At 56.9% G+C, this 27,917-nt stretch overlaps 1 protein-coding gene across 2 annotated transcripts in view; it reads right to left on the bottom strand.

Annotated features, from left to right (window-relative positions):
• Positions 1-27,917, bottom strand: part of LOC140390542 (guanylate-binding protein 2-like) — a 111,338-nt gene that overhangs the window by 73,360 nt on the left and 10,061 nt on the right. For both annotated transcript variants that reach the window (XM_072475714.1, XM_072475716.1), the window contains exon 3: positions 23,841-23,968. In XM_072475714.1, the coding sequence (XP_072331815.1) occupies positions 23,841-23,968 (128 nt within the window). The remainder of the gene's footprint in view (positions 1-23,840; positions 23,969-27,917) is intronic.

Raw genomic sequence — 27,917 nt, forward strand, 5'->3', positions numbered from 1 at the left:
TGCAACACTCCCTCAGTACTGACCCTCTGACAGTGCAGCACTCCCTCAGTACTGACCTTCTGACAGTGCAGCACTCCCTCCGTACTGACCCTCTGACAGTGCAGCACTCCCTCAGTACTGACCCTCTGACAGTGCGGCACTCCCTCAGTACTGACCCTCTGACAGTGCGGCACTCCCTCAATACTGACCCTCTGACAGTGCAGCATTGCCTCAATACTGACCCTCTGACAGTGCAACACTCCCTCAGTACTGACCCTCTGACAGTACAGCGCTCCCTCATTATTGACCCTCTGACAGTGCGGCACTCCCTCAGTACTGACCCTCTGACAGTGCAGCACTCCCTCAATACTGACCCTCTGACAGTGCGGCACTCTCTCAGTACTGACCCTCTGACAGTGCGGCACTCCCTCAGTACTGACCCTCTGACAGTGCGGCACTCCCTCAGTACTGACCCTCTGACAGTGCAGCACTCCCTCAGTACTGACCCTCTGACAGTGCAGCACTCCCTCAGTACTGACCCTTTGACAGTGCGGCACTCCCTCAGTATTGACCCTCTGACAGTGCGGCACTCCCTCAGTACTGACCCTCTGACAGTGCGGCACTCCCTCAATACTGACCCTCTGACAGTGCAGCACTCCCTCAGTACTGACCCTCTGACAGTGCAACACTCCCTCAGTACTGACCCTCTGACAGTGCAGCACTCCCTCAGTACTGACCTTCTGACAGTGCAGCACTCCCTCAGTACTGACCCTCTGACAGTGCGGCACTCCCTCAGTACTGACCCTCCCACAGTGCGGCACTCCCTCAGTATTGACCCTCTGACAGTGCAGCACTCCCTCAGTACTGACCCTCTGATAGTGCGGCACTCCCTCAGTACTGACCCTCTGACGGTGCAGCACTCCCTCAGTACTGACCCTCTGACAGTGCGGCACACCCTCAGTATTGACCCTCTGACAGGGCGGCACTCACTCCGAACTGACCCTCTGACAGCGCAGCATTCCCTCAGTACTGACCCTCTGACTGTGCAGCACTCCCTCAGTACTGACCCTCTGACAGTGCGGCACTCCCTCAGTACTGACCCTCTGACAGTGCAGCTCTCCCTCAGTACTGACCCTCTGACAGTGCCGCGCTCCCTCAGTACTGACCCTCTGACAGTGCAGCACTCCCTCAGTACTGACCCTCCCACAGTGCGGCACTCCCTCAGTACTGACCCTCTGACAGTGCAGCACTCCCTCAGTACTGACCCTCTGACAGTGCAGCACTCCCTCAGTACTGACCCTCTGACAGTGCGGCACTCCCTCAGTATTGACCCTCTGACAGTGCGGCACTCCCTCAGTACTAACCCTCTGACAGTGCGGCACTCCCTCAATACTGACCCTCTGACAGTGCTACACTCACTCAGTACTGACCCTCTGACAGTACAGCGCTCCCTCAGTATTGACCCTCTGACACTGCAGCACTCCCTCAGTACTGACCCTCTGACAGTGCAGCACTCCCTCAGTATTGACCCTCTGACAGTGCGGCACTCCCTCAGTACTGACCCTCTGACAGTGCGGCACTCCCTCAGTACTGACCCTCTGACAGTGCAGCACTCCCTCAGTACTGACCCTCTGACAGTGCAGCACTCCCTCAGTACTGACCCTCTGACAGTGCGGCACACCCTCAGTACTGACCCTCTGACAGTGCGGCACTCCCTCAGTACTGACCCTCTGACAGTGCGGCACTCCCTCAGTACTGACCCTCTGACAGTGCAGCACTCCCTCAGTACTGACCCTCTGACAGTGCGGCACACCCTCAGTATTGACCCTCTGACAGTGCGGCACTCCCTCAGTACTGACCCTCTGACAGCGCAGCACTCCCTCAATACTGACCCTCTGACAGTGCGGCACTCTCTCAGTACTGACCCTCTGACAGTGCGGCACTCCCTCAATACTGACCCTCTGACAGTGCAGCACTCCCTCAGTACTGACCCTCTGACAGTGCAACACTCCCTCAGTACTGACCCTCTGACAGTGCAGCACTCCCTCAGTACTGACCTTCTGACAGTGCAGCACTCCCTCAGTACTGACCCTCTGACAGTGCAGCACTCCCTCAGTACTGACCCTCCCACAGTGCGGCACTCCCTCAGTATTGACCCTCTGACAGTGCAGCACTCCCTCAGTACTGACCCTCTTACAGTGCCGCACTCCCTCAGTACTGACCCTCTGACAGTGCAGCACTCCCTCAGTACTGACCCTCTGACTGTGCGGCACTCCCTCAGTACTGACCCTCTGACAGTGCCGCGCTCCCTCAGTACTGACCCTCTGACAGTGCCGCGCTCCCTCAGTACTGACCCTCTGACAGTGCAGCACTCGTTCAGTACTGACCCTCCCACAGTGAGGCACTCCCTCAGTACTGACCCTCTGACAGTGCGGCACTACCTCAGTACTGACCCTATGACAGTGCGGCACTCCCTTAGTACTGACCCTCTGACAGTGCAGCACGCCCTCAGTACTGACCCTCTGATGGTGCGGCACTCCCTCAGTATTGACCCTCGGACAGTGCGGCACTCCCTCAGTACTGACCCTCTGACAGTGCAGCACTCACTCAGTACTGACCCTCTGACAGTGCGGCACTCCCTCAGTACTGACCCTCTGACAGTGCAGCACTCCCTCAGCACTGACCCTCTGACAATGCAACACTCCCTCAGTACTGACCCTCTGACAGTGCGGCACTCCCTCAGTACTGATCCTCTGACAGTGCAGGACTCCCTCAGTACTGACCCTCTGACAGAGCAGCACTCCCTCAGTACTGACCCTCTGACAGTGCAGCTCCCCCTCGGTACTGACCCTCTGACAGTGCAGCACTCCCTCAGTACTGACCCTCTGATGGTGCGGCACTCCCTCAGTACTGACCCTCTGACAGTGCGGCACTCCCTCAGTACTGACCCTCTGACAGTGCAGCACGCCCTCAGTACTGACACTCTGATGGTGCGACACTCCCTCAGTATTGACCCTCGGACAGTGCGGCACTCCCTCAGTACTGACCCTCTGACAGTGCAGCACTCCCTCAGTACTGACCCTCTGACAGTGCGGCACTCCCTCAGTACTGACCCTCTGACAGTGCGGCACTCCCTCAGTATTGACCCTCTGACAGTGCAGCACTCCCTCAGTACTGACCCTCTGACAGTGCGGCACTCCCTCAGTACTGACCCTCTGACAGTGCAGCACTCCCTCAGTACTGACCCTCTGACAATGCAACACTCCCTCAGTACTGACCCTCTGACAGTGCGGCACTCCCTCAGTACTGACCCTCTGACAGTGCGGCACTCCCTCAGTACTGACCCTCTGACAGTGCGGCACTCCCTCAGTACTGATCCTCTGACAGTGCAGCACTCCCTCAGTACTGACCCTCTGACAGTGCGGCACTCCCTCAGTACTGACCCTCTTACAGTGCCGCACTCCCTCAGTACTGACCCTCTGACAGTGCAGCACTCCCTCAGTACTGACCCCCTGACAGGGCGACACTCACTCCGAACTGACCCTCTGACAGTGCAGCACTCCCTCAGTACTGACCCTCTGACAGTGCCGCACTCCCTCAGTACTGACCCTCTGACAGTGCAGCTCTCCCTCAGTACTGACCCTCTGATGGTGCGGCACTCCCTCAGTACTGACCCTCTGACAGTGCGGCACTCCCTCAGTACTGACCCTCTGACTGCGCAGCACTCCCTCAGTACTGACCCTCTGACAGTGCGGCACTCCCTCAGTACTGACCCTCTGACAGTGCAGCACTCCCTCAGTACTGACCCTCTGACAGTGCAGCACTCCCTCAGTACTGACCCTCTGACAGTGCGGCACACCCTCAGTATTGACCCTCTGACAGTGCGGCAATCCCTCAGTACTGACCCTCTGACAGTGCAGCACTCCCTCAATACTGACCCTCTGACAGTGCGGCACTCTCTCAGTACTGACCCTCTGACAGTGCGGCACTCCCTCAATACTGACCCTCTGACAGTGCAGCACTCCCTCAGTACTGACCCTCTGACAGTGCAACACTCCCTCAGTACTGACCCTCTGACAGTGCAGCACTCCCTCAGTACTGACCTTCTGACAGTGCAGCACTCTCTCAGTACTGACCCTCTGACAGTGCAGCACTCCCTCAGTACTGACCCTCCCACAGTGCGGCACTCCCTCAGTATTGACCCTCTGACAGTGCAGCACTCCCTCAGTACTGACCCTCTGACAGTGCGGCACTCCCTCAGTACTGACCCTCTGACGGTGCAGCACTCCCTCAGTACTGACCCACTGACAGTGCGGCACTCCTTCAGTCCTGACCCTCTGACGGTGCCGCACTCCCTCAGTACTGACCCTCTGACAGTGCAGCACTCCCTCAGTACTGGCCCTCTGACCGTGCGGCACTTCCTCAGTACTGACCCTCTTACAGTGCCGCACTCCCTCAGTACTGACCCTCTGACAGTGCAGCACTCCCTCAGTACTGACCCTCTGACTGTGCGGCACTCCCTCAGTACTGACCCTCGGACAGTGCCGCGCTCCCTCAGTACTGACCCTCTGACAGTGCCGCGCTCCCTCAGTACTGACCCTCTGACAGTGCAGCACTCGTTCAGTACTGACCCTCCCACAGTGCGGCACTCCCTCAGTACTGACCCTCTGACAGTGCGGCACTACCTCAGTACTGACCCTCTGACAGTGCGGCACTCCCTTAGTACTGACCCTCTGACAGTGCAGCACGCCCTCAGTACTGATCCTCTGATGGTGCGGCACTCCCTCAGTATTGACCCTCGGACAGTGCGGCACTCCCTCAGTACTGACCCTCTGACAGTGCAGCACTCACTCAGTACTGACCCTCTGACAGTGCGGCACTCCCTCAGTACTGACCCTCTGACAGTGCAGCACTCCCTCAGCACTGACCCTCTGACAATGCAACACTCCCTCAGTACTGACCCTCTGACAGTGCGGCACTCCCTCAGTACTGATCCTCTGACAGTGCAGGACTCCCTCAGTACTGACCCTCTGACAGAGCAGCACTCCCTCAGTACTGACCCTCTGACAGTGCAGCTCCCCCTCGGTACTGACCCTCTGACAGTGCAGCACTCCCTCAGTACTGACCCTCTGATGGTGCGGCACTCCCTCAGTACTGACCCTCTGACAGTGCGGCACTCCCTCAGTACTGACCCTCTGACAGTGCAGCACGCCCTCAGTACTGACACTCTGATGGTGCGACACTCCCTCAGTATTGACCCTCGGACAGTGCGGCACTCCCTCAGTACTGACCCTCTGACAGTGCAGCACTCCCTCAGTACTGACCCTCTGACAGTGCGGCACTCCCTCAGTACTGACCCTCTGACAGTGCAGCACTCCCTCAGTACTGACCCTCTGACAATGCAACACTCCCTCAGTACTGACCCTCTGACAGTGCGGCACTCCCTCAGTACTGACCCCCTGACAGTGCGGCACTCCCTCAGTACTGATCCTCTGACAGTGCAGCACTCCCTCAGTACTGACCCTCTGACAGTGCGGCACTCCCTCAGTACTGACCCTCTGACAGTGCGGCACTCCCTCAGTATTGACCCTCTGACAGTGCAGCACTCCCTCAGTACTGACCCTCTGACAGTGCGGCACTCCCTCAGTACTGACCCTCTGACAGTGCAGCACTCCCTCAGTACTGACCCTCTGACAATGCAACACTCCCTCAGTACTGACCCTCTGACAGTGCGGCACTCCCTCAGTACTGACCCTCTGACAGTGCGGCACTCCCTCAGTACTGATCCTCTGACAGTGCAGCACTCCCTCAGTACTGACCCTCTGACAGTGCGGCACTCCCTCAGTACTGACCCTCTTACAGTGCCGCACTCCCTCAGTACTGACCCTCTGACAGTGCAGCACTCCCTCAGTACTGACCCCCTGACAGGGCGGCACTCACTCCGAACTGACCCTCTGACAGTGCAGCACTCCCTCAGTACTGACCCTCTGACAGTGCCGCACTCCCTCAGTACTGACCCTCTGACAGTGCAGCTCTCCCTCAGTACTGACCCTCTGATGGTGCGGCACTCCCTCAGTACTGACCGTCTGACAGTGCGGCACTCCCTCAGTACTGACCCTCTGACTGCGCAGCACTCCCTCAGTACTGACCCTCTGACAGTGCGGCACTCCCTCAGTCCTGACCCTCTGACAGTGCAGCTCTCCCTCAGTACTGACCCTCTGACAGTGCCGCGCTCCCTCAGTACTGACCCTCTGACAGTGCAGCACTCCCTCAGTACTGACCCTCCCACAGTGCAGCACGCCCTCGGTACTGACCCTCTGATGGTGCGGCACTCCCTCAGTATTGACCCTCGGACAGTGCGGCACTCCCTCAGTACTGACCCTCTGACAGTGCAGCACTCCCTCAGCACTGACCCTCTGACAATGCAACACTCCCTCAGTACTGACCCTCTGACAGTGCGGCACTCCCTCAGTACTGACCCTCTGACAGTGCAGCACTCCCTCAGCACTGACCCTCTGACAATGCAACACTCCCTCAGTACTGACCCTCTGACAGTGCGGCACTCCCTCAGTACTGATCCTCTGACAGTGCAGGACTCCCTCAGTACTGACCCTCTGACAGAGCAGCACTCCCTCAGTACTGACCCTCTGACAGTGCAGCTCCCCCTCGGTACTGACCCTCTGACAGTGCAGCACTCCCTCAGTACTGACCCTCTGATGGTGCGGCACTCCCTCAGTACTGACCCTCTGACAGTGCGGCACTCCCTCAGTACTGACCCTCTGACAGTGCAGCACGCCCTCAGTACTGACACTCTGATGGTGCGACACTCCCTCAGTATTGACCCTCGGACAGTGCGGCACTCCCTCAGTACTGACCCTCTGACAGTGCAGCACTCCCTCAGTACTGACCCTCTGACAGTGCGGCACTCCCTCAGTACTGACCCTCTGACAGTGCAGCACTCCCTCAGTACTGACCCTCTGACAATGCAACACTCCCTCAGTACTGACCCTCTGACAGTGCGGCACTCCCTCAGTACTGACCCCCTGACAGTGCGGCACTCCCTCAGTACTGATCCTCTGACAGTGCAGCACTCCCTCAGTACTGACCCTCTGACAGTGCGCCACTCCCTCAGTACTGACCCTCTGACAGTGCGGCACTCCCTCAGTACTGACCCTCTGACAGTGCGGCACTCCCTCAGTACTGACCCTCTGACAGTGCGGCACTCCCTCAGTATTGACCCTCTGACAGTGCAGCACTCCCTCAGTACTGACCCTCTGACAGTGCGGCACTCCCTCAGTACTGACCCTCTGACAGTGCAGCACTCCCTCAGTACTGACCCTCTGACAATGCAACACTCCCTCAGTACTGACCCTCTGACAGTGCGGCACTCCCTCAGTACTGACCCTCTGACAGTGCGGCACTCCCTCAGTACTGACCCTCTGACAGTGCGGCACTCCCTCAGTACTGATCCTCTGACAGTGCAGCACTCCCTCAGTACTGACCCTCTGACAGTGCGGCACTCCCTCAGTACTGACCCTCTTACAGTGCCGCACTCCCTCAGTACTGACCCTCTGACAGTGCAGCACTCCCTCAGTACTGACCCCCTGACAGGGCGACACTCACTCCGAACTGACCCTCTGACAGTGCAGCACTCCCTCAGTACTGACCCTCTGACAGTGCCGCACTCCCTCAGTACTGACCCTCTGACAGTGCAGCTCTCCCTCAGTACTGACCCTCTGATGGTGCGGCACTCCCTCAGTACTGACCCTCTGACAGTGCGGCACTCCCTCAGTACTGACCCTCTGACTGCGCAGCACTCCCTCAGTACTGACCCTCTGACAGTGCGGCACTCCCTCAGTACTGACCCTCTGACAGTGCAGCACTCCCTCAGTACTGACCCTCTGACAGTGCAGCACTCCCTCAGTACTGACCCTCTGACAGTGCGGCACACCCTCAGTATTGACCCTCTGACAGTGCGGCACTCCCTCAGTACTGACCCTCTGACAGTGCAGCACTCCCTCAATACTGACCCTCTGACAGTGCGGCACTCTCTCAGTACTGACCCTCTGACAGTGCGGCACTCCCTCAATACTGACCCTCTGACAGTGCAGCACTCCCTCAGTACTGACCCTCTGACAGTGCAACACTCCCTCAGTACTGACCCTCTGACAGTGCAGCACTCCCTCAGTACTGACCTTCTGACAGTGCAGCACTCTCTCAGTACTGACCCTCTGACAGTGCAGCACTCCCTCAGTACTGACCCTCCCACAGTGCGGCACTCCCTCAGTATTGACCCTCTGACAGTGCAGCACTCCCTCAGTACTGACCCTCTGACAGTGCGGCACTCCCTCAGTACTGACCCACTGACAGTGCGGCACTCCTTCAGTCCTGACCCTCTGACGGTGCCGCACTCCCTCAGTACTGACCCTCTGACAGTGCAGCACTCCCTCAGTACTGGCCCTCTGACCGTGCGGCACTTCCTCAGTACTGACCCTCTTACAGTGCCGCACTCCCTCAGTACTGACCCTCTGACAGTGCAGCACTCCCTCAGTACTGACCCTCTGACTGTGCGGCACTCCCTCAGTACTGACCCTCGGACAGTGCCGCGCTCCCTCAGTACTGACCCTCTGACAGTGCCGCGCTCCCTCAGTACTGACCCTCTGACAGTGCAGCACTCGTTCAGTACTGACCCTCCCACAGTGCGGCACTCCCTCAGTACTGACCCTCTGACAGTGCAGCACTCCCTCAGTACTGACCCTCTGACAGTGCAGCACTCGTTCAGTACTGACCCTCCCACAGTGCGGCACTCCCTCAGTACTGACCCTCTGACAGTGCAGCACTCCCTCAGTACTGACCCTCTGACAGTGCAGCACTCCCTCAGTACTGACCCTCTGACAGTGCGGCACTACCTCAGTACTGACCCTCTGACAGTGCGGCACTCCCTTAGTACTGACCCTCTGACAGTGCAGCACGCCCTCAGTACTGATCCTCTGATGGTGCGGCACTCCCTCAGTATTGACCCTCGGACAGTGCGGCACTCCCTCAGTACTGACCCTCTGACAGTGCAGCACTCACTCAGTACTGACCCTCTGACAGTGCGGCACTCCCTCAGTACTGACCCTCTGACAGTGCAGCACTCCCTCAGCACTGACCCTCTGACAATGCAACACTCCCTCAGTACTGACCCTCTGACAGTGCGGCACTCCCTCAGTACTGATCCTCTGACAGTGCAGGACTCCCTCAGTACTGACCCTCTGACAGAGCAGCACTCCCTCAGTACTGACCCTCTGACAGTGCAGCTCCCCCTCGGTACTGACCCTCTGACAGTGCAGCACTCCCTCAGTACTGACCCTCTGATGGTGCGGCACTCCCTCAGTACTGACCCTCTGACAGTGCGGCACTCCCTCAGTACTGACCCTCTGACAGTGCAGCACGCCCTCAGTACTGACACTCTGATGGTGCGACACTCCCTCAGTATTGACCCTCGGACAGTGCGGCACTCCCTCAGTACTGACCCTCTGACAGTGCAGCACTCCCTCAGTACTGACCCTCTGACAGTGCGGCACTCCCTCAGTACTGACCCTCTGACAGTGCAGCACTCCCTCAGTACTGACCCTCTGACAATGCAACACTCCCTCAGTACTGACCCTCTGACAGTGCGGCACTCCCTCAGTACTGACCCCCTGACAGTGCGGCACTCCCTCAGTACTGATCCTCTGACAGTGCAGCACTCCCTCAGTACTGACCCTCTGACAGTGCGGCACTCCCTCAGTACTGACCCTCTGACAGTGCGGCACTCCCTCAGTATTGACCCTCTGACAGTGCAGCACTCCCTCAGTACTGACCCTCTGACAGTGCGGCACTCCCTCAGTACTGACCCTCTGACAGTGCAGCACTCCCTCAGTACTGACCCTCTGACAATGCAACACTCCCTCAGTACTGACCCTCTGACAGTGCGGCACTCCCTCAGTACTGACCCTCTGACAGTGCGGCACTCCCTCAGTACTGATCCTCTGACAGTGCAGCACTCCCTCAGTACTGACCCTCTGACAGTGCGGCACTCCCTCAGTACTGACCCTCTTACAGTGCCGCACTCCCTCAGTACTGACCCTCTGACAGTGCAGCACTCCCTCAGTACTGACCCCCTGACAGGGCGGCACTCACTCCGAACTGACCCTCTGACAGTGCAGCACTCCCTCAGTACTGACCCTCTGACAGTGCCGCACTCCCTCAGTACTGACCCTCTGACAGTGCAGCTCTCCCTCAGTACTGACCCTCTGATGGTGCGGCACTCCCTCAGTACTGACCGTCTGACAGTGCGGCACTCCCTCAGTACTGACCCTCTGACTGCGCAGCACTCCCTCAGTACTGACCCTCTGACAGTGCGGCACTCCCTCAGTCCTGACCCTCTGACAGTGCAGCTCTCCCTCAGTACTGACCCTCTGACAGTGCCGCGCTCCCTCAGTACTGACCCTCTGACAGTGCAGCACTCCCTCAGTACTGACCCTCCCACAGTGCAGCTCTCCCTCAGTACTGACCCTCTGATGGTGCGGCACTCCCTCAGTATTGACCCTCGGACAGTGCGGCACTCCCTCAGTACTGACCCTCTGACAGTGCAGCACTCCCTCAGCACTGACCCTCTGACAATGCAACACTCCCTCAGTACTGACCCTCTGACAGTGCGGCACTCCCTCAGTACTGATCCTCTGACAGTGCAGCACTCCCTCAGTACTGACCCTCTGACAGACCAGCACTCCCTCAGTACTGAACCTCTGACAGTGCAGCACGCCCTCAGTACTGACACTCTGATGGTGCGGCACTCCCTCAGTATTGACCCTCGGACAGTGCGGCACTCCCTCAGTACTGACCCTCTGACAGTGCAGCACTCCCTCAGTACTGACCCTCTGACAGTGCGGCACTCCCTCAGTACTGACCCTCTGACAGTGCAGCACTCCCTCAGTACTGACCCTCTGACAATGCAACACTCCCTCAGTACTGACCCTCTGACAGTGCGGCACTCCCTCAGTACTGACCCCCTGACAGTGCGGCACTCCCTCAGTACTGATCCTCTGACAGTGCGGCACTCCCTCAGTACTGATCCTCTGACAGTGCAGCACTCCCTCAGTACTGACCCTCTGACAGTGCGGCACTCCCTCAGTACTGACCCTCTTACAGTGCCGCACTCCCTCAGTACTGACCCTCTGACAGTGCAGCACTCCCTCAGTACTGACCCCCTGACAGGGCGGCACTCACTCCGAACTGACCCTCTGACAGTGCAGCACTCCCTCAGTACTGACCCTCTGACAGTGCCGCACTCCCTCAGTACTGACCCTCTGACAGTGCAGCTCTCCCTCAGTACTGACCCTCTGATGGTGCGGGACTCCCTCAGTACTGACCGTCTGACAGTGCGGCACTCCCTCAGTACTGACCCTCTGACTGCGCAGCACTCCCTCAGTACTGACCCTCTGACAGTGCGGCACTCCCTCAGTCCTGACCCTCTGACAGTGCAGCTCTCCCTCAGTACTGACCCTCTGACAGTGCCGCGCTCCCTCAGTACTGACCCTCTGACAGTGCAGCACTCCCTCAGTACTGACCCTCCCACAGTGCAGCACGCCCTCGGTACTGACCCTCTGATGGTGCGGCACTCCCTCAGTATTGACCCTCGGACAGTGCGGCACTCCCTCAGTACTGACCCTCTGACAGTGCAGCACTCCCTCAGCACTGACCCTCTGACAATGCAACACTCCCTCAGTACTGACCCTCTGACAGTGCGGCACTCCCTCAGTACTGACCCTCTGACAGTGCAGCACTCCCTCAGCACTGACCCTCTGACAATGCAACACTCCCTCAGTACTGACCCTCTGACAGTGCGGCACTCCCTCAGTACTGATCCTCTGACAGTGCAGGACTCCCTCAGTACTGACCCTCTGACAGAGCAGCACTCCCTCAGTACTGACCCTCTGACAGTGCAGCTCCCCCTCGGTACTGACCCTCTGACAGTGCAGCACTCCCTCAGTACTGACCCTCTGATGGTGCGGCACTCCCTCAGTACTGACCCTCTGACAGTGCGGCACTCCCTCAGTACTGACCCTCTGACAGTGCAGCACGCCCTCAGTACTGACACTCTGATGGTGCGACACTCCCTCAGTATTGACCCTCGGACAGTGCGGCACTCCCTCAGTACTGACCCTCTGACAGTGCAGCACTCCCTCAGTACTGACCCTCTGACAGTGCGGCACTCCCTCAGTACTGACCCTCTGACAGTGCAGCACTCCCTCAGTACTGACCCTCTGACAATGCAACACTCCCTCAGTACTGACCCTCTGACAGTGCGGCACTCCCTCAGTACTGACCCCCTGACAGTGCGGCACTCCCTCAGTACTGATCCTCTGACAGTGCAGCACTCCCTCAGTACTGACCCTCTGACAGTGCGCCACTCCCTCAGTACTGACCCTCTGACAGTGCGGCACTCCCTCAGTACTGACCCTCTGACAGTGCGGCACTCCCTCAGTACTGACCCTCTGACAGTGCGGCACTCCCTCAGTATTGACCCTCTGACAGTGCAGCACTCCCTCAGTACTGACCCTCTGACAGTGCGGCACTCCCTCAGTACTGACCCTCTGACAGTGCAGCACTCCCTCAGTACTGACCCTCTGACAATGCAACACTCCCTCAGTACTGACCCTCTGACAGTGCGGCACTCCCTCAGTACTGACCCTCTGACAGTGCGGCACTCCCTCAGTACTGACCCTCTGACAGTGCGGCACTCCCTCAGTACTGATCCTCTGACAGTGCAGCACTCCCTCAGTACTGACCCTCTGACAGTGCGGCACTCCCTCAGTACTGACCCTCTTACAGTGCCGCACTCCCTCAGTACTGACCCTCTGACAGTGCAGCACTCCCTCAGTACTGACCCCCTGACAGGGCGACACTCACTCCGAACTGACCCTCTGACAGTGCAGCACTCCCTCAGTACTGACCCTCTGACAGTGCCGCACTCCCTCAGTACTGACCCTCTGACAGTGCAGCTCTCCCTCAGTACTGACCCTCTGATGGTGCGGCACTCCCTCAGTACTGACCCTCTGACAGTGCGGCACTCCCTCAGTACTGACCCTCTGACTGCGCAGCACTCCCTCAGTACTGACCCTCTGACAGTGCGGCACTCCCTCAGTACTGACCCTCTGACAGTGCAGCACTCCCTCAGTACTGACCCTCTGACAGTGCAGCACTCCCTCAGTACTGACCCTCTGACAGTGCGGCACACCCTCAGTATTGACCCTCTGACAGTGCGGCACTCCCTCAGTACTGACCCTCTGACAGTGCAGCACTCCCTCAATACTGACCCTCTGACAGTGCGGCACTCTCTCAGTACTGACCCTCTGACAGTGCGGCACTCCCTCAATACTGACCCTCTGACAGTGCAGCACTCCCTCAGTACTGACCCTCTGACAGTGCAACACTCCCTCAGTACTGACCCTCTGACAGTGCAGCACTCCCTCAGTACTGACCTTCTGACAGTGCAGCACTCTCTCAGTACTGACCCTCTGACAGTGCAGCACTCCCTCAGTACTGACCCTCCCACAGTGCGGCACTCCCTCAGTATTGACCCTCTGACAGTGCAGCACTCCCTCAGTACTGACCCTCTGACAGTGCGGCACTCCCTCAGTACTGACCCACTGACAGTGCGGCACTCCTTCAGTCCTGACCCTCTGACGGTGCCGCACTCCCTCAGTACTGACCCTCTGACAGTGCAGCACTCCCTCAGTACTGGCCCTCTGACCGTGCGGCACTTCCTCAGTACTGACCCTCTTACAGTGCCGCACTCCCTCAGTACTGACCCTCTGACAGTGCAGCACTCCCTCAGTACTGACCCTCTGACTGTGCGGCACTCCCTCAGTACTGACCCTCGGACAGTGCCGCGCTCCCTCAGTACTGACCCTCTGACAGTGCCGCGCTCCCTCAGTACTGACCCTCTGACAGTGCAGCACTCGTTCAGTACTGACCCTCCCACAGTGCGGCACTCCCTCAGTACTGACCCTCTGACAGTGCGGCACTACCTCAGTACTGACCCTCTGACAGTGCGGCACTCCCTTAGTACTGACCCTCTGACAGTGCAGCACGCCCTCAGTACTGATCCTCTGATGGTGCGGCACTCCCTCAGTATTGACCCTCGGACAGTGCGGCACTCCCTCAGTACTGACCCTCTGACAGTGCAGCACTCACTCAGTACTGACCCTCTGACAGTGCGGCACTCCCTCAGTACTGACCCTCTGACAGTGCAGCACTCCCTCAGCACTGACCCTCTGACAATGCAACACTCCCTCAGTACTGACCCTCTGACAGTGCGGCACTCCCTCAGTACTGATCCTCTGACAGTGCAGGACTCCCTCAGTACTGACCCTCTGACAGAGCAGCACTCCCTCAGTACTGACCCTCTGACAGTGCAGCTCCCCCTCGGTACTGACCCTCTGACAGTGCAGCACTCCCTCAGTACTGACCCTCTGATGGTGCGGCACTCCCTCAGTACTGACCCTCTGACAGTGCGGCACTCCCTCAGTACTGACCCTCTGACAGTGCAGCACGCCCTCAGTACTGACACTCTGATGGTGCGACACTCCCTCAGTATTGACCCTCGGACAGTGCGGCACTCCCTCAGTACTGACCCTCTGACAGTGCAGCACTCCCTCAGTACTGACCCTCTGACAGTGCGGCACTCCCTCAGTACTGACCCTCTGACAGTGCAGCACTCCCTCAGTACTGACCCTCTGACAATGCAACACTCCCTCAGTACTGACCCTCTGACAGTGCGGCACTCCCTCAGTACTGACCCCCTGACAGTGCGGCACTCCCTCAGTACTGATCCTCTGACAGTGCAGCACTCCCTCAGTACTGACCCTCTGACAGTGCGGCACTCCCTCAGTACTGACCCTCTGACAGTGCGGCACTCCCTCAGTATTGACCCTCTGACAGTGCAGCACTCCCTCAGTACTGACCCTCTGACAGTGCGGCACTCCCTCAGTACTGACCCTCTGACAGTGCAGCACTCCCTCAGTACTGACCCTCTGACAATGCAACACTCCCTCAGTACTGACCCTCTGACAGTGCGGCACTCCCTCAGTACTGACCCTCTGACAGTGCGGCACTCCCTCAGTACTGATCCTCTGACAGTGCAGCACTCCCTCAGTACTGACCCTCTGACAGTGCGGCACTCCCTCAGTACTGACCCTCTTACAGTGCCGCACTCCCTCAGTACTGACCCTCTGACAGTGCAGCACTCCCTCAGTACTGACCCCCTGACAGGGCGGCACTCACTCCGAACTGACCCTCTGACAGTGCAGCACTCCCTCAGTACTGACCCTCTGACAGTGCCGCACTCCCTCAGTACTGACCCTCTGACAGTGCAGCTCTCCCTCAGTACTGACCCTCTGATGGTGCGGCACTCCCTCAGTACTGACCGTCTGACAGTGCGGCACTCCCTCAGTACTGACCCTCTGACTGCGCAGCACTCCCTCAGTACTGACCCTCTGACAGTGCGGCACTCCCTCAGTCCTGACCCTCTGACAGTGCAGCTCTCCCTCAGTACTGACCCTCTGACAGTGCCGCGCTCCCTCAGTACTGACCCTCTGACAGTGCAGCACTCCCTCAGTACTGACCCTCCCACAGTGCAGCACGCCCTCGGTACTGACCCTCTGATGGTGCGGCACTCCCTCAGTATTGACCCTCGGACAGTGCGGCACTCCCTCAGTACTGACCCTCTGACAGTGCAGCACTCCCTCAGCACTGACCCTCTGACAATGCAACACTCCCTCAGTACTGACCCTCTGACAGTGCGGCACTCCCTCAGTACTGATCCTCTGACAGTGCAGCACTCCCTCAGTACTGACCCTCTGACAGACCAGCACTCCCTCAGTACTGACCCTCTGACAGTGCAGCTCCCCCTCGGTACTGACCCTCTGACAGTGCGGCACTCCCTCAGTACTGACCCTCTGATGGTGCGGCACTCCCTCAGTACTGACCCTCTGACAGTGCGGCACTCCCTCAGTACTGAACCTCTGACAGTGCAGCACGCCCTCAGTACTGACACTCTGATGGTGCGGCACTCCCTCAGTATTGACCCTCGGACAGTGCGGCACTCCCTCAGTACTGACCCTCTGACAGTGCAGCACTCCCTCAGTACTGACCCTCTGACAGTGCGGCACTCCCTCAGTACTGACCCTCTGACAGTGCAGCACTCCCTCAGTACTGACCCTCTGACAATGCAACACTCCCTCAGTACTGACCCTCTGACAGTGCGGCACTCCCTCAGTACTGACCCCCTGACAGTGCGGCACTCCCTCAGTACTGATCCTCTGACAGTGCAGCACTCCCTCAGTACTGACCCTCTGACTGTGCGCCACTCCCTCAGTACTGACCCTCTGACAGTGCGGCACTCCCTCAGTACTGACCCTCTGACAGTGCGGCACTCCCTCAGTACTGACCCTCTGACAGTGCGGCACTCCCTCAGTATTGACCCTCTGACAGTGCAGCACTCCCTCAGTACTGACCCTCTGACAGTACGGCACTCCCTCAGTACTGAACCTCTGACAGTGCAGCACTCCCTCAGTACTGACCCTCTGACAGTGCAGCACTCCCTCAGTACTTACCCTCTGACAATGCAACACTCCCTCAGTACTGACCCTCTGACAGTGCGGCACTCCCTCAGTACTGACCCTCTGACAGTGCGGCACTCCCTCAGTACTGACCCTCTGACAGTGCGGCACTCCCTCAGTATTGACCCTCTGACAGTGCGGCACTCCCTCAGTACTGACCCTCTGACAGTGCGGCACTCACTCAATACTGACCCTCTGACAGTGCAGCACTCCCTCAATACTGACCCTCTGACAGTGCAACACTCCCTCAGTACTGACCCTCTGACAGAGCGGCACTCCCTCAGTACTGACCCTCTGACAGTGCGGCACTCCCTCAGTACTGACCCTCTGACAGTACGGCACTCCCTCAGTACTGACCCTCTGACAGTGCAGCACTCCCTCAGTACTGACCCTCTGACAGTGCAGCACTCCCTCAGTACTGACCCTCTGACAGTGCGGCACTCCCTCAGTATTGACCCTCTGACAGTGCGACACTCCCTCAGTACTGACCCTCTGACAGTGCAGCACTCCCTCAATACTGACCCTCTAACAGTGCGGCACTCCCTCAGTACTGACCCTCTGACAGTGCAGCACTCCCTCAGTACTGACCCTCTGACAGTGCAGCACTCCCTCAGTACTGACCCTCTGACAGTGCAGCACTCCCTCAGTACTGACCCTCTGACAGTGCAGCACTCCCTCAGTACTGACCCTCTGACAGTGCAGCACTCCCTCAGTACTGACCCTCTGAAAGTGCGGCACTCCCTCAGTCCTGACCCTCTGACAGTGCAGCACTCCCTCAGTGCTGACCCTCTGACAATGCAACACTCCCTCAGTACTGACCCCCTGACAGTGCGGCACTCCCTCAGTACTGATCCTCTGACAGTGCAGCACTCCCTCAGTACTGACCCTCTGACAGTGCGCCACTCCCTCAGTACTGACCCTCTGACAGTGCGGCACTCCCTCAGTACTGACCCTCTGACAGTGCAGCACTCCCTCAGTACTGACCTTCTGACAGTGCAGCACTCTCTCAGTACTGACCCTCTGACAGTGCAGCACTCCCTCAGTACTGACCCTCCCACAGTGCGGCACTCCCTCAGTATTGACCCTCTGACAGTGCAGCACTCCCTCAGTACTGACCCTCTGACAGTGCGGCACTCCCTCAGTACTGACCCTCTGACGGTGCAGCACTCCCTCAGTACTGACCCACTGACAGTGCGGCACTCCTTCAGTCCTGACCCTCTGACGGTGCCGCACTCCCTCAGTACTGACCCTCTGACAGTGCAGCACTCCCTCAGTACTGGCCCTCTGACCGTGCGGCACTTCCTCAGTACTGACCCTCTTACAGTGCCGCACTCCCTCAGTACTGACCCTCTGACAGTGCAGCACTCCCTCAGTACTGACCCTCTGACTGTGCGGCACTCCCTCAGTACTGACCCTCGGACAGTGCCGCGCTCCCTCAGTACTGACCCTCTGACAGTGCCGCGCTCCCTCAGTACTGACCCTCTGACAGTGCAGCACTCGTTCAGTACTGACCCTCCCACAGTGCGGCACTCCCTCAGTACTGACCCTCTGACAGTGCGGCACTACCTCAGTACTGACCCTCTGACAGTGCGGCACTCCCTTAGTACTGACCCTCTGACAGTGCAGCACGCCCTCAGTACTGATCCTCTGATGGTGCGGCACTCCCTCAGTATTGACCCTCGGACAGTGCGGCACTCCCTCAGTACTGACCCTCTGACAGTGCAGCACTCACTCAGTACTGACCCTCTGACAGTGCGGCACTCCCTCAGTACTGACCCTCTGACAGTGCAGCACTCCCTCAGCACTGACCCTCTGACAATGCAACACTCCCTCAGTACTGACCCTCTGACAGTGCGGCACTCCCTCAGTACTGATCCTCTGACAGTGCAGGACTCCCTCAGTACTGACCCTCTGACAGAGCAGCACTCCCTCAGTACTGACCCTCTGACAGTGCAGCTCCCCCTCGGTACTGACCCTCTGACAGTGCAGCACTCCCTCAGTACTGACCCTCTGATGGTGCGGCACTCCCTCAGTACTGACCCTCTGACAGTGCGGCACTCCCTCAGTACTGACCCTCTGACAGTGCAGCACGCCCTCAGTACTGACACTCTGATGGTGCGACACTCCCTCAGTATTGACCCTCGGACAGTGCGGCACTCCCTCAGTACTGACCCTCTGACAGTGCAGCACTCCCTCAGTACTGACCCTCTGACAGTGCGGCACTCCCTCAGTACTGACCCTCTGACAGTGCAGCACTCCCTCAGTACTGACCCTCTGACAATGCAACACTCCCTCAGTACTGACCCTCTGACAGTGCGGCACTCCCTCAGTACTGACCCCCTGACAGTGCGGCACTCCCTCAGTACTGATCCTCTGACAGTGCAGCACTCCCTCAGTACTGACCCTCTGACAGTGCGGCACTCCCTCAGTACTGACCCTCTGACAGTGCGGCACTCCCTCAGTATTGACCCTCTGACAGTGCAGCACTCCCTCAGTACTGACCCTCTGACAGTGCGGCACTCCCTCAGTACTGACCCTCTGACAGTGCAGCACTCCCTCAGTACTGACCCTCTGACAATGCAACACTCCCTCAGTACTGACCCTCTGACAGTGCGGCACTCCCTCAGTACTGACCCTCTGACAGTGCGGCACTCCCTCAGTACTGATCCTCTGACAGTGCAGCACTCCCTCAGTACTGACCCTCTGACAGTGCGGCACTCCCTCAGTACTGACCCTCTTACAGTGCCGCACTCCCTCAGTACTGACCCTCTGACAGTGCAGCACTCCCTCAGTACTGACCCCCTGACAGGGCGGCACTCACTCCGAACTGACCCTCTGACAGTGCAGCACTCCCTCAGTACTGACCCTCTGACAGTGCCGCACTCCCTCAGTACTGACCCTCTGACAGTGCAGCTCTCCCTCAGTACTGACCCTCTGATGGTGCGGCACTCCCTCAGTACTGACCGTCTGACAGTGCGGCACTCCCTCAGTACTGACCCTCTGACTGCGCAGCACTCCCTCAGTACTGACCCTCTGACAGTGCGGCACTCCCTCAGTCCTGACCCTCTGACAGTGCAGCTCTCCCTCAGTACTGACCCTCTGACAGTGCCGCGCTCCCTCAGTACTGACCCTCTGACAGTGCAGCACTCCCTCAGTACTGACCCTCCCACAGTGCAGCACGCCCTCGGTACTGACCCTCTGATGGTGCGGCACTCCCTCAGTATTGACCCTCGGACAGTGCGGCACTCCCTCAGTACTGACCCTCTGACAGTGCAGCACTCCCTCAGCACTGACCCTCTGACAATGCAACACTCCCTCAGTACTGACCCTCTGACAGTGCGGCACTCCCTCAGTACTGATCCTCTGACAGTGCAGCACTCCCTCAGTACTGACCCTCTGACAGACCAGCACTCCCTCAGTACTGACCCTCTGACAGTGCAGCTCCCCCTCGGTACTGACCCTCTGACAGTGCGGCACTCCCTCAGTACTGACCCTCTGATGGTGCGGCACTCCCTCAGTACTGACCCTCTGACAGTGCGGCACTCCCTCAGTACTGAACCTCTGACAGTGCAGCACGCCCTCAGTACTGACACTCTGATGGTGCGGCACTCCCTCAGTATTGACCCTCGGACAGTGCGGCACTCCCTCAGTACTGACCCTCTGACAGTGCAGCACTCCCTCAGTACTGACCCTCTGACAGTGCGGCACTCCCTCAGTACTGACCCTCTGACAGTGCAGCACTCCCTCAGTACTGACCCTCTGACAATGCAACACTCCCTCAGTACTGACCCTCTGACAGTGCGGCACTCCCTCAGTACTGACCCCCTGACAGTGCGGCACTCCCTCAGTACTGATCCTCTGACAGTGCAGCACTCCCTCAGTACTGACCCTCTGACTGTGCGCCACTCCCTCAGTACTGACCCTCTGACAGTGCGGCACTCCCTCAGTACTGACCCTCTGACAGTGCGGCACTCCCTCAGTACTGACCCTCTGACAGTGCGGCACTCCCTCAGTATTGACCCTCTGACAGTGCAGCACTCCCTCAGTACTGACCCTCTGACAGTACGGCACTCCCTCAGTACTGAACCTCTGACAGTGCAGCACTCCCTCAGTACTGACCCTCTGACAGTGCAGCACTCCCTCAGTACTTACCCTCTGACAATGCAACACTCCCTCAGTACTGACCCTCTGACAGTGCGGCACTCCCTCAGTACTGACCCTCTGACAGTGCGGCACTCCCTCAGTACTGACCCTCTGACAGTGCGGCACTCCCTCAGTATTGACCCTCTGACAGTGCGGCACTCCCTCAGTACTGACCCTCTGACAGTGCGGCACTCCCTCAATACTGACCCTCTGACAGTGCAGCACTCCCTCAATACTGACCCTCTGACAGTGCAACACTCCCTCAGTACTGACCCTCTGACAGAGCGGCACTCCCTCAGTACTGACCCTCTGACAGTGCGGCACTCCCTCAGTACTGACCCTCTGACAGTGCGGCACTCCCTCAGTACTGACCCTCTGACAGTGCAGCACTCCCTCAGTACTGACCCTCTGACAGTGCAGCACTCCCTCAGTACTGACCCTCTGACAGTGCGGCACTCCCTCAGTATTGACCCTCTGACAGTGCGACACTCCCTCAGTACTGACCCTCTGACAGTGCAGCACTCCCTCAATACTGACCCTCTAACAGTGCGGCACTCCCTCAGTACTGACCCTCTGACAGTGCAGCACTCCCTCAGTACTGACCCTCTGACAGTGCAGCACTCCCTCAGTACTGACCCTCTGACAGTGCAGCACTCCCTCAGTACTGACCCTCTGACAGTGCAGCACTCCCTCAGTACTGACCCTCTGACAGTGCAGCACTCCCTCAGTACTGACCCTCTGAAAGTGCGGCACTCCCTCAGTCCTGACCCTCTGACAGTGCAGCACTCCCTCAGTGCTGACCCTCTGACAATGCAACACTCCCTCAGTACTGACCCCCTGACAGTGCGGCACTCCCTCAGTACTGATCCTCTGACAGTGCAGCACTCCCTCAGTACTGACCCTCTGACAGTGCGCCACTCCCTCAGTACTGACCCTCTGACAGTGCGGCACTCCCTCAGTACTGACCCTCTGACAGTGCGGCACTCCCTCAGTACTGACCCTCTGACAGTGCGGCACTCCCTCAGTATTGACCCTCTGACAGTGCAGCACTCCCTCAGTACTGACCCTCTGACAGTGCGGCACTCCCTCAGTACTGACCCTCTGACAGTGCAGCACTCCCTCAGTACTGACCCTCTGACAATGCAACACTCCCTCAGTACTGACCCTCTGACAGTGCGGCACTCCCTCAGTACTGACCCTCTGACAGTGCGGCACTCCCTCAGTACTGATCCTCTGACAGTGCAGCACTCCCTCAGTACTGACCCTCTGACAGTGCGGCACTCCCTCAGTACTGACCCTCTTACAGTGCCGCACTCCCTCAGTACTGACCCTCTGACAGTGCAGCACTCCCTCAGTACTGACCCCCTGACAGGGCGGCACTCACTCCGAACTGACCCTCTGACAGTGCAGCACTCCCTCAGTACTGACCCTCTGACTGTGCAGCACTCCCTCAGTACTGACCCTCTGACAGTGCAGCACTCCCTCAGTACTGACCCTCTGACTGTGCAGCACTCCCTCAGTACTGACCCTCTGACAGTGCGGCACTCCCTCAGTACTGACCCTCTGACAGTGCCGCACTCCCTCAGTACTGACCCTCTGATGGTGCGGCACTCCCTCAGTACTGACCCTCTGACAGTGCGGCACTCCCTCAGTACTGACCCTCTGACTGCGCAGCACTCCCTCAGTACTGACCCTCTGACAGTGCGGCACTCCCTCAGTACTGACCCTCTGACAGTGCAGCTCTCCCTCAGTACTGACCCTCTGACAGTGCCGCGCTCCCTCAGTACTGACCCTCTGACAGCGCAGCACTCCCTCAGTACTGACCCTCTGACAGTGCGTCACTCCCTCAGTACTGACCCTCTGACAGTGCAGCACTCTCTCAGTACTGACCCTCTGACAGTGCGGCCCTCCCTCAGTACTGACCCTCTGACAGTGCGGCACTCCCTTAGTACTGACCCTCTGACAGTGCAGCACGCCCTCAGTACTGACCCTCTGATGGTGCGGCACTCCCTCAGTATTGACCCTCGGACAGTGCGGCACTCCCTCAGTACTGACCCTCTGACAGTGCAGCACTCCCTCAGTACTGACCCTCTGACAGTGCGGCACTCCCTCAGTACTGACCCTCTGACTGCGCAGCACTCCCTCAGTACTGACCCTCTGACAGTGCGGCACTCCCTCAGTACTGACCCTCTGACAGTGCAGCTCTCCCTCAGTACTGACCCTCTGACAGTGCCGCGCTCCCTCAGTACTGACCCTCTGACAGCGCAGCACTCCCTCAGTACTGACCCTCTGACAGTGCGTCACTCCCTCAGTACTGACCCTCTGACAGTGCAGCACTCTCTCAGTACTGACCCTCTGACAGTGCGGCCCTCCCTCAGTACTGACCCTCTGACAGTGCGGCACTCCCTTAGTACTGACCCTCTGACAGTGCAGCACGCCCTCAGTACTGACCCTCTGATGGTGCGGCACTCCCTCAGTATTGACCCTCGGACAGTGCGGGACTCCCTCAGTACTGACCCTCTGACAGTGCAGCACTCCCTCAGTACTGACCCTCTGACAGTGCGGCACTCCCTCAGTACTGACCCTCTGACAGTGCAGCACTCCCTCAGTACTGACCCTCTGACAGTGCAGCACTCTCTCAGTATTGACCCTCTGACAGTGCGGCACTTCCTCAGTACTGACCCTCCGACAGTGCGGCACTCCCTCAGTATTGACCCTCGGACAGTGCGGCACTCCCTCAGTACTGACCCTCTGACAGTGCGGCACTCCCTCAGTACTGACCCTCTGACAGTGCGGCACTCCCTCAGTACTGACCTTCGGACAGTGCGGCACACCCTCAGTACTGACCCTCTGACAGTGCAGCACTCCCTCAGTACTGCACTACAGTCTCAGCCTGGATTATGTCCAGAAGGTTCTGGAACACATGACTTTGTGACTCAATGTCTGGAGTACTCCCCACCGAGCCGAGACTGACCCCTGTTTCGGGTGGACGTGTTTCCATAGTTACTGATCACATCACTTTGTTCACCAGCTGAAAGGTTTTGAATGGAAATGTTGAAATCCTCTTACTTTCTCCACATCACCCAGACCTTCTGTGTCCAGGAGCACCAGGCAGTGATTATACTTCTTCGGGTGAGGCCGACACCACATCCAGATTCCCTTGGTGTGGGATTGGACAGTAGATCCCAGAGAGAAGCCTGGAGGAGCACAGTTACAATCACAAAGATTCATGGACAGCTTGGGAAACGCTCGACCGTTTGGACTGAATGATCCTGGACAGAGTCATGGACAACATCCTGACGATATTAAATTCTTTACCCGTCAGTCTGGCCTCAATAAAACTCGAGATGGATTTGTAGGCATAGTATTAGTTATTTTTACCCAACTTTCAAGTCTGACTCGCTTCACAAAAACCCAGGACACAAGCTGCCTCCTGAGTCTTCAGAATCGAGTGCTATTGGAGACAAAGGAATCTCTACAAATACATTCAAATGGCATCAAGTTTCACATACACGATTCCCATAGGTCATCCTATACCCCTCCTGACCTGGCCATACATCCTGATTGGCTCACTTCTCATTCCTTTCCCCTGGCCTCTTATTACCCAGCATCCTTTTCTCCTCATCCACTAGACACCCCTCCCCCCTTCCTTGCCATGCTCTCTGAAATCCTTTGTCTGTGAACTCACTAGAATTAGACCGGCCTGCATCTACATTACTGTAACTAATATATTTAAACTAATTATTTTATATCACATTCGTCAATCCTACCTGCTAAAGACCAGACCCACATCTCGCTGTGCACCTACATTTATTGTTCTCCATACCTGCACGTTAAATAAATATTGTCGCACCACATTGAGGCCCCTCCCCCGTCCAGTATTTCTTTATTATCACAGCGTCACGGAAGGGGTTGGGGGAGAAAGAAGGTGGGTGGTGGTTGGGGTGAGGGGTGCGGGGGTAGTGTTATAAGGACCATGGTGTCCGGGAAAAAGAGATGTTCGTGAAGCAGATTTGCCAACACGCTGAGGTGAATTGTACCATTGTCTGAAGAGCGTGGTTCTGAAATGGTGACATCTGAACGATTGAGGAATATAGATGATCAGAGCTATTGATTGGAGCTGGCCTGTGAGAGAGCAGCGGGACAGAGCAGAGCACCCCCGACACACTCCGTGGGTAGTGGGTTAGCTGTTTTCTCTACTTTAAAGCTATATCAAGGTAAGGGGCGGGATTCTCCGACCCCCCCCCCCCCCGCCGGGTCGGAGAATCCGCCCCCCCCCCCGGTTGCCGAATTCTCCGGCACCGGATATTCGGCGGGGGCGGGAATCGCGCCGCGCCAGTCGGCGAGCCCCCACCCGCCGATTATCCGGCCCGTGATGGGCTGAAGTCCCGCTGCTGGAATGTCTGTCCCGCCGGCGAGAATCAAACCACCTCTCTTACCGGCGGGACAAGGCGGCGCCGGTGGGCTCCGGGGTCCTGGGGAGGGGGGGGCGCGGGGCGATCTGGCCCCGGCGGGTGCCCCCATGGTGAATTCACCTGAGGAAGGAGCAGCACTCCGAAAGCTAGTGACATCGAAACAAACCTGTTGGACTTTAACCTGGTGTTGTAAGACTTCTCACTGTGCAAACCTTTCCAAGACTTTGCCCACAACAGAAGTAAGGCTCACTGGTCTACAGTTACCGCGGTTGTCTCTACTCCCCTTCTTCAACAAGGGGACAACATTTGCTATCCTCCAGTCTTCTGGCACTATTCCTGTAGACAAAGATGACTTAAAGATCAAAGCCAAAGGCTCAGCAATCTTCTCCCTAGCTTCCCAGAGAATCCTAGGATAAATGCCATGAGGTGGACAAAAATGAGGGACACAGATAGGGTGGATAGGGAGGAATTTTTCCCATTAGCTCTGGGGTCAATAACTGATTTAAGGTCAGGGGCAGGAGAGTTAGAGGGGATTAGAGGAAAAATGTTTTCACCCAGAGAGTGGTGGGAATCTGGAACTCACTCCTGAAAGGGTGGTAGAGGCAGTGTCATGTGACAGCACCTTTAAGAAATGGATGTTTTTACAGGATAGCTGCAGTGGGTGTGCCTTTAAGAAATGGATGTTTATTACTGCAGTGATGTCAGAGTGTGGGTGGAGCTGGGCTGCCTGTCAGCTTTTTACTTTCGCTTTGGACTTGCAGCTACAGGGTGTGTTTTAGTTTAGTTTTTGAGAGCTGGGTAGCTGCAGGCAAATCAAGCAGCTGTAAGGATCTCTCTCTACAAGCTACAGACTGACTCCAGCTCATCTGAGGATTACATGTCTCAATAGAGAAGTTAAACCTGATGTCTTTCTGTAAAAGGGTTCTTTTTTTTTGTCTTATGGATGTTGCAAGGAAAGATTAAGAGTTACTTATAGAGTACTGTATTCTTTGGGGGATTTATTGGTGTTGATAGTTCTTCAGATGTTTACAGTGGGTTTATAAAGTGTTAACTGGTTTCATAAATAAACATTGTTTTAAGTTAAATGTACTTTAGCTCTGTAAGGTGGGCCCGTGTGCTCCCCATAACCGCAATCTATTAAAGGTTGTGGGTGAGGTGAGCTCCATGATACACTTTGGGGCTCTCTAAACCCTGGCCAATTATAGCAGGAACCCTCACAACATCAGATGAATATTTGAAATGCCGGAGCGAACAAGGCTACGGACAAAGTGCTGGAAAACGGGATTAGAGTAAATAGGTGCTTGATGGCCGGTACGGGCACAGTGGGCTGAAGGGCCTCATTCTGTGCTGTTAAAACTCTACTCTGACTCTATGAGTAGTCCTAATATGATGCAACATTGATAAGAAAGAGATTCTTCTCCTGATAAATTAGCTAACAACTTTATCTTGGATGCATCATTAGTGTTGGCCTGGTTAACATATTTGGGCGGAGCTCCTGTATATTGTTCTGGGCCAGGGTTTAGATAACCCCAAAGTGTATCATGGAGTTCACCTGCCCCACAGCTTTTAATAGATTGTGGTATGGGGAGCGCACGGCCCACTCTACAGGTGTGGGACAGCAGAAATGGAAAAGTTTGTTTTGAAACAAAACAATGTTTATTCTATGAAATCAAGTTAACCTTTTTTAAAACAAACAGTGAATATCTTAGCAACCATTAATTCAAAGATAACCCCCAAAGAATACAACACTAAGTAACCTATATGCTGTCCTTTTACACACAAAAGACTTAATAAACCTTCAAACAGAAGGGCATCAGAGTTTACAGTCACTACTGAAAACATTTATAATTCTGAATTCACCAAATGATTAAGAGATCGTCCTTCATGGCAGAGAGCTCAACAGTGCAGCTGCTTCGGCCGGCTTCAGCTGCAGCTCGCTGAACAACACAGACACACCCAAGCTTTTCCTCAAACTGAAACTAAAAAGCAGAAGTAGAGCTCAGCTCCACCCACACTCTGACATCACTCCAGTAACATGAGCAGCTCCATTTCTTAAAGGTGCATTTCTTAAACACCCATTTCTTAAAGGTACTCTCGCATGACAATGCATTACAGGAAGTACATGGCTATCTGCTGGCGTATAATTCCTTTGTACATGAAAGGCAACGAATGGGTTAATGTGTTAGTATTTCACCTTTTAGTACGTTGTGGGAAAAAATCAGATGAGGTATCTGTTTACACGACAGGTTCATTGTTTGGGTGAATGTCCTGTTCCCGGTTTAGTTAATGATTTTATTTTATTCATTTATTGGGTGTGAGTGTTGCTAGTCAGGCCAATATTTATTGCTCAACCCTAACTTCCCTTGGGATGCTGGTGATGCGCCTCCTGCTCCAGCCCAAGTGCTTTGCATTTAAAATATCTTCACAAAAGAAAGGAAGGTTTAACCTGAGTGGCTTTCGTAATTCGACAACCAAACATCCTGCATTTGCACGAAAGATAGCAAAGCAGCCCGCGCTCTTAAAGTGGGGAGCAAGACGTCACGGGCTCGGCCGATAGCCTGGGTTGTAGTTTATGTGGAGGAGGAGGTTAAGTGAGAGCAGCGAACTCAGAGGAGAGAGGGCAAGGCGAGTTGAGATCAGAGGTCGTAACCGTCGAGGGTGAAAGGTCACTGAGTGCAGAGGCTGAGGAGGGGGATGGTGATCTCAGTGGGAATCCCGGGACTTGGGTGGA

The sequence above is a fragment of the Scyliorhinus torazame genome, chromosome 14 (assembly GCF_047496885.1).
Source record: "Scyliorhinus torazame isolate Kashiwa2021f chromosome 14, sScyTor2.1, whole genome shotgun sequence".
In the NCBI taxonomy this organism is placed as follows: Eukaryota; Metazoa; Chordata; class Chondrichthyes; order Carcharhiniformes; family Scyliorhinidae; genus Scyliorhinus; species Scyliorhinus torazame.